Source organism: Rana temporaria, chromosome 3 (assembly GCF_905171775.1).
Source record: "Rana temporaria chromosome 3, aRanTem1.1, whole genome shotgun sequence".
Taxonomy (NCBI): Eukaryota; Metazoa; Chordata; class Amphibia; order Anura; family Ranidae; genus Rana; species Rana temporaria.
Window position 1 is genome coordinate 420,474,720 of NC_053491.1, and position 14,923 is coordinate 420,489,642.

General features: G+C 45.4%; 1 protein-coding gene across 1 annotated transcript; it reads right to left on the reverse strand.

The window, feature by feature from the left end:
* Positions 1-741: 741 nt before the first annotated feature.
* On the reverse strand, positions 742-12,176 carry NUDT18 (nudix hydrolase 18). Its single transcript, XM_040346149.1, has 4 exons — positions 12,049-12,176; positions 9,918-10,075; positions 5,146-5,359; positions 742-2,146 (listed from the first exon to the last, which is right to left on the reverse strand). The coding sequence occupies exons 1-4, from the start codon at positions 12,056-12,058 to the stop codon at positions 1,614-1,616; spliced, it is 915 nt and encodes a 304-aa protein (XP_040202083.1). The 5' UTR covers positions 12,059-12,176; the 3' UTR covers positions 742-1,613.
* Positions 12,177-14,923: the final 2,747 nt, after the last annotated feature.

Sequence of the window (14,923 nt, forward strand, 5' to 3'; positions counted from 1 at the left end):
TCCAGTGATGCGGGCATACGAAGCCCCACTTCTCTCTGCGGCGCCGGCATTGACACTGTGGGCACGCACTGCCCATGCACGAGCCTCACTGAGACTGGCCGAGCAATCTTCTGGAACCTGTAACGTGTCCTATATGATTGCCGAGAGGGAGGGGGGAGAGGTGAACTTGGTGTAATTGACTTACACTGTCGGATCTTAGGATGCAATACTTCGGCCCGCCGCTGGGGGGAGTTTGCGTCGTATTCCAGCGTCGGTATGCAAATGAGGATTTACGGCGATCCACAAAGGTTTTTCCCGTCGTTACGTTGTCGCTAGTAATTTTTTCCCGTCGCAAATTTACACCTGCTTTAACATGGCTTAACTTTAGTCGAGCCATGTTAAAGTATGGCCGTCGTTCCCGGGTCGAATTTAAATTTTTTTTTGGTTTTCGCGTAAGACGTCCAGGAATACGAATGGACGCTACGCACGTCGCCGTTCTAAAAAATGATGTCACATTGCGCAAAGCACGGCGGGAATTTCAAAACTGAGCATGCGCAGTACGTCCGGCGTGGGAGCGCGCCTAATTTAAATGGTACCTGCCCCATATGAATTGGGTGGGCTTTCGCCGGACGTGTTTACGATACACCGCCGCAAGTTTACAGGCAAGTGCTTTGTGGATCGGGCACTTACACTGAAAACTTGCGGCGGTGTAACGTAAACGGGTTACGTTACACAGCCGCAATTCTACGTGAATCTGGCCCATTGTACTTACCTGCTCTGTGTAACAGTTTTGCACATAGAAGCCCCAATCCTCCTCTTCTCTGCTCCCTGTCAGTGCTCCAAACTCCTTCCCCCCTACTGAGTGCCCCCATAACAAGGGTTTGCTATAGGGGCATTTGTGCTAGCTTGCTCCCGATCCCCGCTCAGGCAGAGAGCCAGGACATCAGCCGCTCTTGTGCACATCACGGGCTCGGGTAAGTATTGGACGGGAGCTGCATACTGAAGATTTTTTTACCTTCATGCGTAGAACGCATGAAGGTAAAAAACCTTTAGACTTTTTAACCTCTTTAAATATCTCCCCCCATTGGAACAATGCCTAAGCAGTCTTTTGTGTGGCCCCACACCCTGCAATCACAGTATGTCTGCCATTTTTTGCCCCATACCATAGCAGTTTTGAATGGGCAGTAAAGGGATGCATGCCACAAAAAGGCCGCAACCGATGCATTTCAACTGTGCTTAAATTCTGTATCCCTGAATTGTAAATCTATAATTCAAGCTTCTCGTGACCTGTAAACTTCTCTTGAGCAGTATATCTCTATCCTGACTTATTTCCTTGCTCAAGCCCTTATTTAAGATACAACAATAATGGCTTAATAATGCGATGGCCTCCACAGGCCTTGCTTAGCTAGTCATAAGGCAAAGCATACACATATTCAGGCTTATGCAATAAGGCAAAGTGGCTTGGCCCAACTATTTGGAATTCACCTTTCTTTGGCCTAGCTCCAGTAAAATCTGATTAGTTTTTACATTATTCTGTCAATCTACTTTGCCTTATTATACAAGTGTGATAATGTTTGTTCACAGCACAACGGTGTATACATGCAAAGCTCTTTATGTGCCTACACATCTGAGACTCAGCTGTATAATGGCAGGAGTGTTGCCTTCTCTATGCTATTCTTCAGCTCTTCATCATCCAACAGTACCCAGCTGAGACTGTCCACTCTGACCCGGGGTGGTTTTAGGCCATTGAAGACCCCCATGACGGTCAAACAAACTCCATCTGCGCCATCCCCGCCTTGGTGCTGTACCCCTAAAATGCCGTAAGATTTGGGAGGATCTTGCAGCAGGCTGCGCAAGGGGTTGAGAAGGCTTCCCCCATGGGTGGCACTGACAGCAGTGGGTAGGCGGGCAGGGGTACTGGCACTCTGCAGGACCCACAATTCTCCTGGGGTAGTGAAGCAAACTAGGAGCATCCGCAGGATGAGGAATGGGGAAGGGTACAGCAGAGGAAGCATATAGGGGTGCGAAGGTTGGTTCCTGTACTCCAGTGCCAGCTTTATCAGAGGAAGGATATCTCTGCAGCGCAGCGGCAGAGGGGAAACCTTGTCCCACCAGGAGGCTTGAATAGATTCCTTGTCTGCTGAAGCCGGACACTTTAAAGAGCCCCCTAGAAGGAAAACAAGCATACAATAGTAAAAACATGTCATAATACAAAACAAGCAAATACATTTACATAGGCAAGAGCTACACCCATCATCCTAGATGGAACTACATACAGTTAGGAACTATAACTACTGTAAGTTTTTATCATGACAACCAGTAGAGGGAGCTTTGCACCCTTACCACTTGTATCTATGTCCTATTGGCACTGTGCCTTTGACACATCTGTTTTGAATGATTTCCCATCTATGTAACTCTTGTAGTCTTTAAAAAAAAAAAAAAAAAGTAAAGAAAAAGTTACTTCTTTCTGTGGTCACTAAAAATGATGAGATATAAGCATTGCTAAAAAAAGAAAAGAGCAAAACACCCCAATTTCTAGCCTGCTAGGAAGGTACACAGTGCGGGGCATGCCTTAAAATGCTTTGACAGTGGCGAGTGATGCCGGAGGAAATTAAGTCTCTTCCTAGGAAGTCCTCGGAGAGGAGGGTTGTTGAATCTGCCTTTAGCGAGCCACTGGCCTTGAGGGATTCCCCAGGCCCTGTTATGAGGGAGGGTCTGCGTTTGATTAATCTGGAGAGAATCCCTTTAAAGTTTGGGGATTTGGCCAGGCTTTCGTCGTTCCATGACAGACTCTATGTGAAGGGCAACCTTAAGCATCGCTCTGTGGAGAACCGTGGTTGTCCAACAGTGGAGTGTGGCGGTGTGGTGAAGACGATTGGCCATTTCTTGCTTCAGTGCCCCTTCAAATGTACAAGTCTATAAGTGGGTGGGTGGTGCTCTGGGTATCCCTTTTCTTTCCCACTTGAGTTATGCGGAGTGGTCGTATGGGTCTTTTGAGACTTAATGGGATTTGAGAGACTTTTTTTAGTTAGCTTAGTAGTCCGTTACTTCAAGTGGAATGCACAGTGTCATGTTTCCACTCACAAAAAATTCCTTCCTGTGGAAGGGGTGGAACACAACATTCTGGGTGAGGTTGGGAAGATTTAGAGTCTTGGGAAAGATAGGTTGTGGCCGGGGGCCTGGACAAGGGCATGGAGTATTGTCGGGTGCCTGTAGCTGCGTTCTCTCAATCTCTGGGTGTGTGGCTTTTCTTTCTGTCCTCCTACATCCCCATGATTTTGTTACAATCAGATTTTTGAAAAAAGGCTGTATGCATGGGATAAATGTGTAATCGTTTCTTAATATGAGGGTGTGTTTAGGTGGAGGTTAGGGTCTTTGATGAATCATGATATAATTATTAATAATAATAATAATAATAATAATAATAATTATAATAATAATAAGATAATGTGTCTTGGTTCGTATATTTATTTTTCTTTATGTTTTTTTTCTGTCAAAAAAGCCATTTTCAGTTTTTTATGCTGAAGTAAGCTATTTATTGTTTATATATTCTTTTTATTTATTCGTATGTTGTATATTTGTAGGATTTTTAATAAACAAATATGTACACAGTATGGGCAGTTTAATTAATATGCGGAGCACCAATTCTCAGTACTCAGCTATACTACCTAACAAATGTTACCTGTATACGCACGTGTCAAATTTTTGTAAAAAACAGATATCAGTTGCATACGTGTGCAAATACATGTGAAACCAAATATACATTAGAAGTAGTGGTGCAACGGATAGTCATTGATTCGTGATCCGAACGGGTCAACATGTTCGGATCGGCACACCACGTGATTCGCGGAGCCCCCCATGCGTCGGCCATAGCATAGAAAAGGCTGCGGCTTCGGCCTAGCTTTGGAGAGGCAGCCATCTTGGTACACCCGGCGGCAGCCTAGATGTGGAAATTACAGTGCATGGGGAAGATGTGGACATTACAGTGGGGGGGGGGGGGGACGTGGACATTACAGTGGGGGGGGGATGTGGACATTACATTACAGTGGGGGGGGGGGAGATGTGGACATTACAGTGGGGGGGGGATGTGGACATTACAGTGGGGGGGGGGGAGATGTGGACATTACAGTGGGGGGGGGGGATGTGGACATTACAGTGGGGGGGGGGAGATGTGGACATTACAGTGGGGGAGGGAGATGTGGACATTACAGTGGGGGGGGGAGATGTGGACATTACAGTGGGGGGGGGGAGGAGATGTGGACATTACAGTGGGGGGGGGAAGATGTGGACATTACAGTGGGGGGGGGGGGAGATGTGGACATTACAGTGGGGGGGGGGGGAGATGTGGACATTACAGTGGGGGGGGGGAGGAGATGTGGACATTACAGTGGGGGGGGGGAGATGTGGACATTACAGTGGGGGGAGGAGATGTGGACATTACAGTGGGGGGGGGAGGAGATGTGGACATTACAGTGGGGGGGGGGGGAGATGTGGACATTACAGTGGGGGGGGGGAGATGTGGACATTACAGTGGGGGGAGGAGATGTGGACATTACAGTGGGGGGAGGAGATGTGGACATTACAGTGGGGGGGGGGAGATGTGGACATTACAGTGGGGGGGGGGGAGATGTGGACATTACAGTGGGGGGGGGGGAGATGTGGACATTACAGTGGGGGGGGGGGGATGTGGACATTACAGTGGGGGGGGGGGAGATGTGGACATTACAGTGGGGGAACCCACAGATCCAAAAAATTATCCGATCCGTGATTCTGATCTGAAGAACGATCCGAACCATGAGTTTTTTGATCCGTTGCACCCCTAATTAGAAGGAATATAGAAACAAATACTACAAGAAAAGCAAGATGGAGAAGTGGTACCCTATTCTTTCTCATGGAAGAATTCCTCCTTATGAAACACAAGAGGTTTAGATGTGCAGGTAGGTATGTCTGCACACATACATTTAGTGGTGTAGCTAGAGAGCAAGGGTTCCCCCCCCCCCCCCAGCGACACCCCCTATTGGTCCCCCAAAACTTAGTTCTGAATGGAGAATCCTTCATAAGAGGGAATGAAGAATTCACTTCACTATTCTCTCCTGGTGTGTTCATGGCTATATAGAGACAGGCCGAGAAACACCCATGCAGAACTCTAAACCATCCGAGGTTTACCTGTATGTTGGGCGAGAAACACAAATCGCACCCAGGCGGCTCCTCTCTCCTCCACAGCTAGCAGAGTGATGGGCTCGCAGGTTAATCCAGTCTCCTCTTTGACCTCCCGGCACAGCCCATCCACCAGGGTCTCGCCTCTCTCCAGACGTCCAGCGGGGAGATACCAGGTACCTAGGCACTCAGCTTTGGCCTCCTGCATCATCAGCACCTCATCCTGCAGACCAGAACACAAAGATTATTTATATTTTTCAACTTCTTGTAAGAACTTGCATTGCAACTTCTTAAATAAGTACAATCCCAAATATCGCTACTGGACCCTTTGCCGCAGGAGGATGAAGGGACCCAGCTTTGACCATAATTCATAAAGTCCCATCTATGTTTTCCTAAGACCCGGTTCACACAGGTGTCAGCCTATAGAAGAGAGGTGTGTGCAGCAAGCTTCACGTGGGCTTCAGCTTGCATAAGAGCAGTGGGAACAGCAAGCTTTGATAAAGCATTTACAGAGCTTTCAGCAAGCTTTATTGAGGATTTAGGCCGGGTTCACACCGTAGCCGCATGCGGCTCACAGCAGGGAATTTTGGGCTGAAATCTAACCTGAAACGCACCAAAAAAGCGCATGTTTTTCCAGAACACCACACCGGACCCGCTACGGAGATATGTGAACCGGCTCCATAGAGAGCCTGTCACATTCTCCCGCTATGCGAACTGAATGCGGGCAAACGCGCATAGGTGTGAACCCGGCCTCAAAGTACCATTCAGCTCCAGTTTGGAAAAAGCTTAACACAGATCCTAATGGGATTGCTGATGGCCACTTTAAACAAGCCGATAGCAGGCTTCAGCACTTCTTGAAGCTAGTTTAAAGTGGCCAATAGCACTCTAATTAAGATCTGGGTTCAGCATTTACAAACTGGAGCTGAAAGGTAATTTAAAAGCTTCAGCAAAGCTTGCTGAAATCTCTGCACACGCTTTATCAAAGCATGCTGTTCACACTGCTCTTCTACAATCTGAAGGCCTTACAAAGCTTTTGAGCAGCTTTGCTAAATTTTTTAAAGCACAAATGTACAGTGGGGCAAAAAAGTATTTAGTCAGCCACCAATTGTGCAAGTTCTCCCACTTAAAAAGATGAGAGAGGCCTGTAATTGTCATCATAGGTATACCTCAACTATGAGAGACAAAATGTGGAAACAAATCCAGTCACTCTTAGGTAGATTCAGGTACGGGCGCGCTAATTTGTGGCGGCGTAGCCTAGCGTGTTTACACTACGCCGCCTTAAGAGAGGCAAGTACATGATTCTCAAAGCACTTACCTCCTTACTTAGGGCGGCGTAGTATAAACGTGGCGGGCGTAAGGGCGCTTAATTCAAATGGGTTGGAGGGGGGCGTGTTTAATGGTAATGAAGCTTGACCTCACGTTTTTGACGTTTTTTGGATACTGCGCATGTGCCGGGCGCCTACATTTCCCAGTGCGCATTGCGGCTAAGTACGCCGTACGGGCCTATTGATTTTGACGTGGACGTAAACGACGTAACTCCCGATTCGCGGACGACTTACGCAAACAACGTTAAAAATTCGAACCTCGCGGCGGGAACGGCGGCCATACTTTAACATTGTTATTTCACCTAATAGGTGGAATAACTTTAGGCCGCCTAAGGCCTTACGGAAACGGCGTAAATCGACTGCGGCGGGCGTAAGTTCTTGAATCGGCGTAGAAACTCATTTACATATTCTACGCCGGCCGCAATGGAAGCGCCACCTAGCGGCCATCCGAAAAATTGCAATCTAAGATAGGACGGCGCAAGCCGTCCTATCTTAGATATGTTTAAGCGTATCTCTGTTTGAGCATACGCTTAAACATAGGTCGGCGTAGATTCTGAGTTAGGTCGACTTATCTACTGATAAGTCGGCCTAACTCTACCTGAATCTACCTAATTGTCTGATTTGGAAAGAATTTATTTGCAAATTATGGTGGAAAATAAGTATTTGGTCAATATCAAAAGTTCATCTCAATACTTTGTTATATATCCTTTGTTGGCAATGACAGAGGTCAAATCTTCACAAGGTTGTCACACACTGTTGCTGGTATGTTGGCCCATTCCTCCATGCAGATATCCTCTAGAGCAGTGATGTTTTGTTGCTGTCGCTGGGCAACACAGACTTTCAACTCCCTCCAAAGGTTTTCTATGGGGTTGAGATCTGGAGACTGGCTAGGCCACTCCAGGACCTTGAAATGATTCTTATGAAGCCACTCCTTCATTGCCCGGGTGGTGTGTTTGGGATCATTGTCATGCTGAAAGACCCAGCCATGTTTCATCTTCAATGCCCTTGCTGATGGGAGGAGGTTTGCACTCAAAATCTCACAATACATGGCCCCATTCATTCTTTCATGTACACGGATCAGTCGTCCTGTTCCCTTTGCAGAGAAACAGCCCCAAAGCAACTCAACATTCTCTCTCCTCCAAACATGACGAGTTGTGTTTCTACCAAACCAAACTTTGGTTTCATCTGACCATATGACATTCTCCCAATCCTTTTCTGGATCATCCAAATGCTCTCTAGCAAACCTCAGACGGGCCCGGACATGTACTGGCTTAAGCAGGGGGACACCTCTGGCACTGCAGGATCTGGCGGCATCGTGTGTTACTGATGGTAGCCTTTGTTACGTTGGTCCCAGCTCTCTGAAGGTCATTCACTAGGTCCCCCCCGTGTGGTTCTGGGATTTTTGCTCACCGTTCTTGTGATCATTTTGACCCCACGGGGTGAGATCTTGCGTGGAGCCCCAAATCGAGGGAGATTATCAGTGGTCTTGTATGTCTTCCATTTTCTAATTATTGCTCCCACAAAGTTGATTTCTTCACACCAAGCTACTTGCCTATTGCAGATTCAGTCTTCCCAGCCTGGTGCAGGTCTACAATTTTGTTTCTGGTGTCCTTCGACAGCTCTTTGGTCTTCACCATAGGGGAGTTTGGAGTGTGACTGTTTGAGGTTGTGGACAGGTGTCTTTTATACTGATAACAAGTTCAAACAGGTGCCATTAATACAGGTAATGAGTGGAGGACAGAGGAGCCTCTTAAAGAAGAAGATACAGGTCTGTGAGAGCCAGAAATCTTGCTCGTTTGTAGAGGAGACCAAATACCGTATTTATCGGCGTATACCGCGCACTTTTTTGCCCTGAAAATCAGGGCAAAATCGTGGGTGCGCGATATACGCCGATACCCGCGCTGTGTTCGAACCACTGCGCCGACATTTACCGAGCGCAGTACACTCGGGTATAGTCGGCGGGCTCGGCTCCTTTCGCGGTCACGTCCTGTGCGTCCTTTACGTGAGAGGAGCCGAGCCCGCCCGACTATACCCGAGTGTACTGCGCTCGGTATATGTCGGCGCAGTGGTTTGAACACAGCGCGGGAAGCGGGGATCGAGCGGGGAGGACACCACGAAGGACGCCGGACCGGACGAGGCCGCCGATGGACGACGGGCAGGACGTGATGGACGACGGGCAGGACACCGACGAGGGGCTTCCAAACTACGTTTTTTTTTTTTTTTTGCAGGAATTTTCCTTCAAGTTCGGGGGTGCCCGCTATACGCCGGGGCGCGTTATAGCCCGATAAATACGGTACTTATTTTCCACCATAATTTGCAAATAAATGTGATTGTCTGGATTTGTTCCCACATTTTGTCTCTCATAGTTGAGGTATACCTATGATGACAATTACAGGCCCCTCTCATCTTTTTAAGTGGGAGAACTTGCACAATTGGTGGGGACTGAATACTTTTTTGCCCCACTATGGGATTTAACTCAATGGGAGCGTGACTGTAACCTACCATCAGCTTGGGAAGTGACAGTCAGCACTCCCATTTAGAGCTAGGTTTACCATCCCCATATTAGAAATAATGTTTTCTCATTAAATGCTTTAATAAATCTGCTCAAATCTTTACAAAATGTTTTCTAAATGCTTGCTGTGCACACTGTTCTTGTACAAACTAAAGCCTAGAAGGTAATAAATAGTCCTAAAGTCCAGTCCCTTCAAGAGAAGAGCTGTAAGGCCTCTTCACATGGACAGAGGGCAGTAAAAACAGGCGGCTGAGCTGCAGTTTTACCTCCCACTTGAAGCTAACAATACAGCAAGAGGGGCAGTTGTTCACAAGTCGTGCCCGGGATGCTTCACAGCAAACCTAATGTGGCACATCAAGTTGACAGGCGGTACTACTTGTCAAATTCCCCCCATATAAATCAATGGAGTTGCACTGCAACTGTAAGCCAATCACTTGGCAAAGGGTCACAACGCAATAGTCCCGTGGTAGATAAAAAAAGAAATAAAACACAACATGCATTCAGTATCGCCTCCAATCCACCATGAATTGCTTTTCAAAGGCTAATCAGCGGTAAACTTAGCCTTAGGTTTGGATTACACCTACAGGTATTGTATTGGTTTGCTCTACACAAAGGAAACGTGAAGTCCTCGATTGCAGAAAATGGATTGATCCCGCCACAAAGGACATTGATTAGGCATTTCCAGTTCCACAGTGATAACAAACCCTGTCTCTGCACTGTCACCCTGTCACATGAGAAGCTGTGGCATCACACATCACACGGTCATAACCCAACATGTGGAAAGATGCAACCGTTGCTCGAGCGCACATAGACAAGAAATGGCTGTAAAGAGGCCAAGAGAAATCAGCAACAAATGATGAAAAAAAGACACACACAATCATGTCACTTATTTAAGATACACAGTACTTTGTGACAATTGTTACAGAAACCACAAAGTAACTCACCTGCTCATTTAGTAATACACCCACAACAATGTAGCAGACGTTGTGCCTCAGTTTAAGGGGCCGAGGACTCTCCGACATCACATCATATTGGTCAGGTAGTGGGGCAGCTCCTCCGCCTAACAGGGTTTTCAATTCTTCCTCCAGACCTGAAGACATCTCTGAAAAACAGCAGAGACATTCTGTGCATTTGTGTGTGTGTGTGTGTGTGTGTGTGTATTTATATATTTATTTATGGCCACCCACATTTCTTCATATAGATAAGCAGCCTGTGTAAAATGACAGAACACATTCCTCGAGCTGTATATGATGACAGGATCCCTCCCTCCCTGTGCTGTATATATAATGACAGGATCCCTCTCTCAGCCTGTGCTGTATATATAATGACAGGATCCCTCTCTCAGCCTGTGCTGTATATATAATGACAGGATCCCTCTCTCAGCCTGTGCTGTATATATAATGACAGGATCCCTCTCTCTCCCTGTGCTGTATATAATGACAGGATCCCTCTCTCTCCCTGTGCTGTATATATAATGACAGGATCCCTCTCTCCATGTGCTGTATATAATGACAGGATCCCTCTCTCTCCCTGTGCTGTATATATAATGACAGGATCCCTCACTCTCCCTGTGCTGTATATAATGACAGGATCCCTCTCTCAGCCTGTGCTGTATATATAATGACAGGATCCCTCTCTCAGCCTGTGCTGTATATATAATGACAGGATCCCTCTCTCTCCCTGTGCTGTATATAATTACAGGATCCCTCTCTCTCTCAGCCTGTGCTGTATATATAATGACAGGATCCCTCACTCTCCCTGTGCTGTATATAATGACAGGATCCCTCTCTCAGCCTGTGCTGTATATATAATGACAGGATCCCTCTCTCAGCCTGTGCTGTATATATGACGACAGGATCCCTCTCTCAGCCTGTGCTGTATATATAATGACAGGATCCCTCTCTCTCCCTGTGCTGTATATATAATGACAGGATCCCTCTCTCCCTGTGCTGTATATATAATGACAGGATCCCTCTCTCCCTGTGCTGTATATAATGACAGGATCTCTCCCTCCCTGTGCTGTATATATAATGACAGGATCCCTCTCTCTCAGCCTGTGCTGTATATAGAATGACAGGATCCCTCATGCCTGTGCTGTATATATAATGACAAGATCTCTCCCTCCCTGTGCTGTATATATAATGACAGGATCCCTCTCTCAGTCTGTGCTGTATATAATGACAGGATCCCTCTCTCAGCCTGTGCTGTATATATAATGACAGGATCCCTCTCTCTCCCTGTGCTGTATATAATGACAGGATCCCTCTCTCTCTCCCTGTGCTGTATATAATGACAGGATCCCTCTCTCTCTCCCTGTGCTGTATATAATGACAGGATCCCTCTCTCCATGTGCTGTATATAATGACAGGATCCCTCTCTCAGCCTGTGCTGTATATAATGACAGGATCCCTCTCTCCATGTGCTGTATATAATGACAGGATCACTGTCATAGCCTGTGCTGTATATATGACGACAGGATCTCTCCCTCCCTGTGCTGTATATATAATGACAGGATCCCTCTCTCTCAGCCTGTGCTGTATATAGAATGACAGGATCCCTCTCTCCCTGTGCTGTATATAATGACAGGATCCCTCTCTCCCTGTGCTGTATATAATGACAGGATCCCTCTCTCAGCCTGTGCTGTATATATATTGACAGGATCCCTCTCTCTCCCTGTGCTGTATATAACGACAGGATCCCTCTCTCAGTCTGTGCTGTATATAATGACAGGATCCCTGTCTCCCTGTGCTGTATATATAATGACAGGATCCCTGTCTCCCTGTGCTGTATATATAATGACAGGATCCCTCTCTCTCCCTGTGCTGTATAGAATGACAGGATCCCTCTCTCAGCCTGTGCTGTATATATAATGACAGGATCCCTGTGCTGTATATAATGAATGACATGATCTCTCTGGCTGTGCTATGTTGTATATACAGTAGAGGCAGAGAGATCGTGATCACGCAGCTCTCCATTGATGCACAGCCTCCCCCTCCCGATCCATGCACACTCCTTGCTCTCCCCGGGGCTGTCCGTGTTAATTGATTCCCCCATATAAGAGTCCCATCATCTCACCTGATTCCATCCAACCCGGAAGTAGTGGACTCGCCTGTCTCTGCGCTCATTGGTGGTGGGCGGTCGAGCCTCTATTTCTTACTGGACAATAGGAGACTCTGTGGGGCGTGCCTATGTTTAAAGGAATACAACCCCACTATTGGAATGATATCTCTTACATGTCCGGAGGAGTCATCCATCACTCACCATTCATTTTACTGTTTGTATTTTATCATTACTTTTATTTTTGTAATTAACAGCTTATAACAAAAGTGAGCATGGCATTGATTGAATGACTATGAATATTAGACTCCCTATACTCGGGAGCATTGCCCTCTGACCCTCTTCTATCCCATGGTGTTGTATCTGTAATGTCATCTTCTGTTATATAAAGAGCTGTGCAAACTGTGCCACTATATCCTGTGTATATGTATATATATATACTGATCAACCATAATATTATGACAACTGACAGGTAAAGTGGATAACATTAATTACCTTGCTACAATGGCACCTGAATGTGGGTCGGATATACTTGGCAACAAGTGAACATGTTGTCCCTGAAGTTGAAAACATGGGCAACCGTAAGCATTTGAGTGACTTTGACAAGGGCCAAATTATAATAGCTAAACAATTAGGTCAGTGCAACTCCAAAACTGCAGCTTTTGTGGGATTTCCCTGGTCTGCAATGGTCAGGACCCACCAAAAAATGGTCCAAGGAAGGGGGGGAAGGGTGGACATGTGATAGGGTCATGGGCGATCAAGGCTCATTGATGCCTGAAAGAGCTACTGTAGGTCAAATTAATCTCTTTCTGAGATTTGGTGTTTGCAAGTTAAAAACGGTTTTGTTTTTTGCTAGAAAATTACTTAAGACCTCCCAAATATATATATATATAAAAAATGTTTTAACACCCTGGAGAATAAAATGGTGGTCGTTTCAATACTTTTTGTTACATCGTATTTGCGCAGCGGTATTACAAGTGCACTTTTTTGTGGGGGGGAAAAAAACTTTTTTAAATGAAAAAAATAAGACAATAAAGTTAGCCCAATAATTTTTTATATTGTGAAAGATAATGTTATGCCGAGTAAATTGATACCCAACATGTCATGCTTTAAATTTGCGCCCGCTCGTGGAATGGCGACAACATTTTCCCCTAAAAATCTCCATAGGCGACGTTTAAAAAAATTCTAGAGGTTGCATGTTTTGAGTTACAGAGGAGGTCTAAGACTAGAATTTTTGCTCTCGCTCTAACGATCGTGGATATACCTCACGTGTGTGTTTTAAGCACAGTTTTTATATGCGGGACAGAGCGCAATCTCAGCGCGTTTATAAAAAAAATATATTTTTCTTATTTATTTTACCTTTTATTTTTACACTGTTCTTTAAAGACCAGAGCACTGTTTGCGATTCGGCACTGCGTCGCTTTAACTGACAAGTGCGCGGTCGTGCGACGTGGCTCTCAAACAAAACTGTCCTTTTTTTCCCCCCACAAATAGAGCTTTCTTTTGGTGGTATTTGATCACCTCTGCGGTTTTTATTTTTGCACTATAAACAAAAATAGAGCAACAATTTTGAAAAAAATGAATATTTTTAAATTTTTGCTGTAATAAATATCCCTAAAAAATATATATAAAAAAATAAATTTTCCTCAGTTTAGGCCGATACGTATTCATCTACATATTTTTCGTAAAAAAAAAAGATCCCAATAAGCGTTTATTGATTGGTTTGCGCAAAAGTTATAGCGTTTACAAAATAGGGGGTGTTTTAATGGCATTTTTATTAATATATATATATTTTTTTTACTAGTAATGGCGGCGATCAGCGATTTTTTTCGGTACTGCGACATTATGGCGGACACTTTTGACACATTTTTGGGACCATTGGCATTTTTATAGCGATCAGTGCTATAAAAATGCATTGATTACTATAAAAATGCCACTGGTAGTGAAGGGGTTAACACTAGGGGGCGGGGAAGGGGTTAAGTATGTTCCCTGGGTATTCAGTTGCTCTGCCATATATATCTACATGGTTTTAGTTATGTGTGTGCAAAAACATCAATTACCAAAACTAAAAGATTTATACTTTACCAGTTCTATCGGTTTGAGAAGAGTCCCATAAGACTCATCCCTATCTCCCTACATCTTTGCGTTTATAGATCGCTTTCAGCCCAAGAGCGAGACAGCTCTTCCTTCCTTCCCGCTATCCAGAGATCTCTTCTTAGAATGTAGAACCCAAAGCTATGTGCAACACCTTTATTTATCTCACCCAAAAAGTGGGTGTGTGTGTGTCATTACTATACAACTGATGATGTCAAATGATGTGTTTTGGCAGGTTGCCATAGCAACCAAGTATGCGGCCATCTTGAGTAATATCATTTTTAACCAATAGGGGCAGTGGTGTATAAGGAATGACTTCTAATATAATTTATGACCCCTTTTGACCTAAGCTTAGAAAACACAATTAATTGTCAAAAACTGCCCAACGTGTCAGCCACACTGGCGACTGGCTTCGATTTATGTATTGGGAAAAATAAACCCCATGTAATTAGCTAAGGGTTGTTGAATGTCTTGAAACTGAATTCATTGGAATGTAAGTTAAGCAGTTTCTAATGCTTTCACTTTTATAGGATCTTATACTTGTGACCCTTTTACCATAATAATTAGGGGTGCAACGGATCAAAAAACTCACGGTTTGGATCGTTCCTCGGATCAGGAGTCGCGGATCGGATCATTTTTCGGATCGGCAAAAAAAAAAAAAAAAAATTCCCCCCCACTGTAATATACACATCTCCCCCCCCCCCCCCCCACTATAGTACTCCCTCGGTGCAGACACCCCCCTCCTCTCAGGGCAAGAGACCCCATCCTCTCAGGGCAAGAGAGCCCCCCCCCCCCCTCC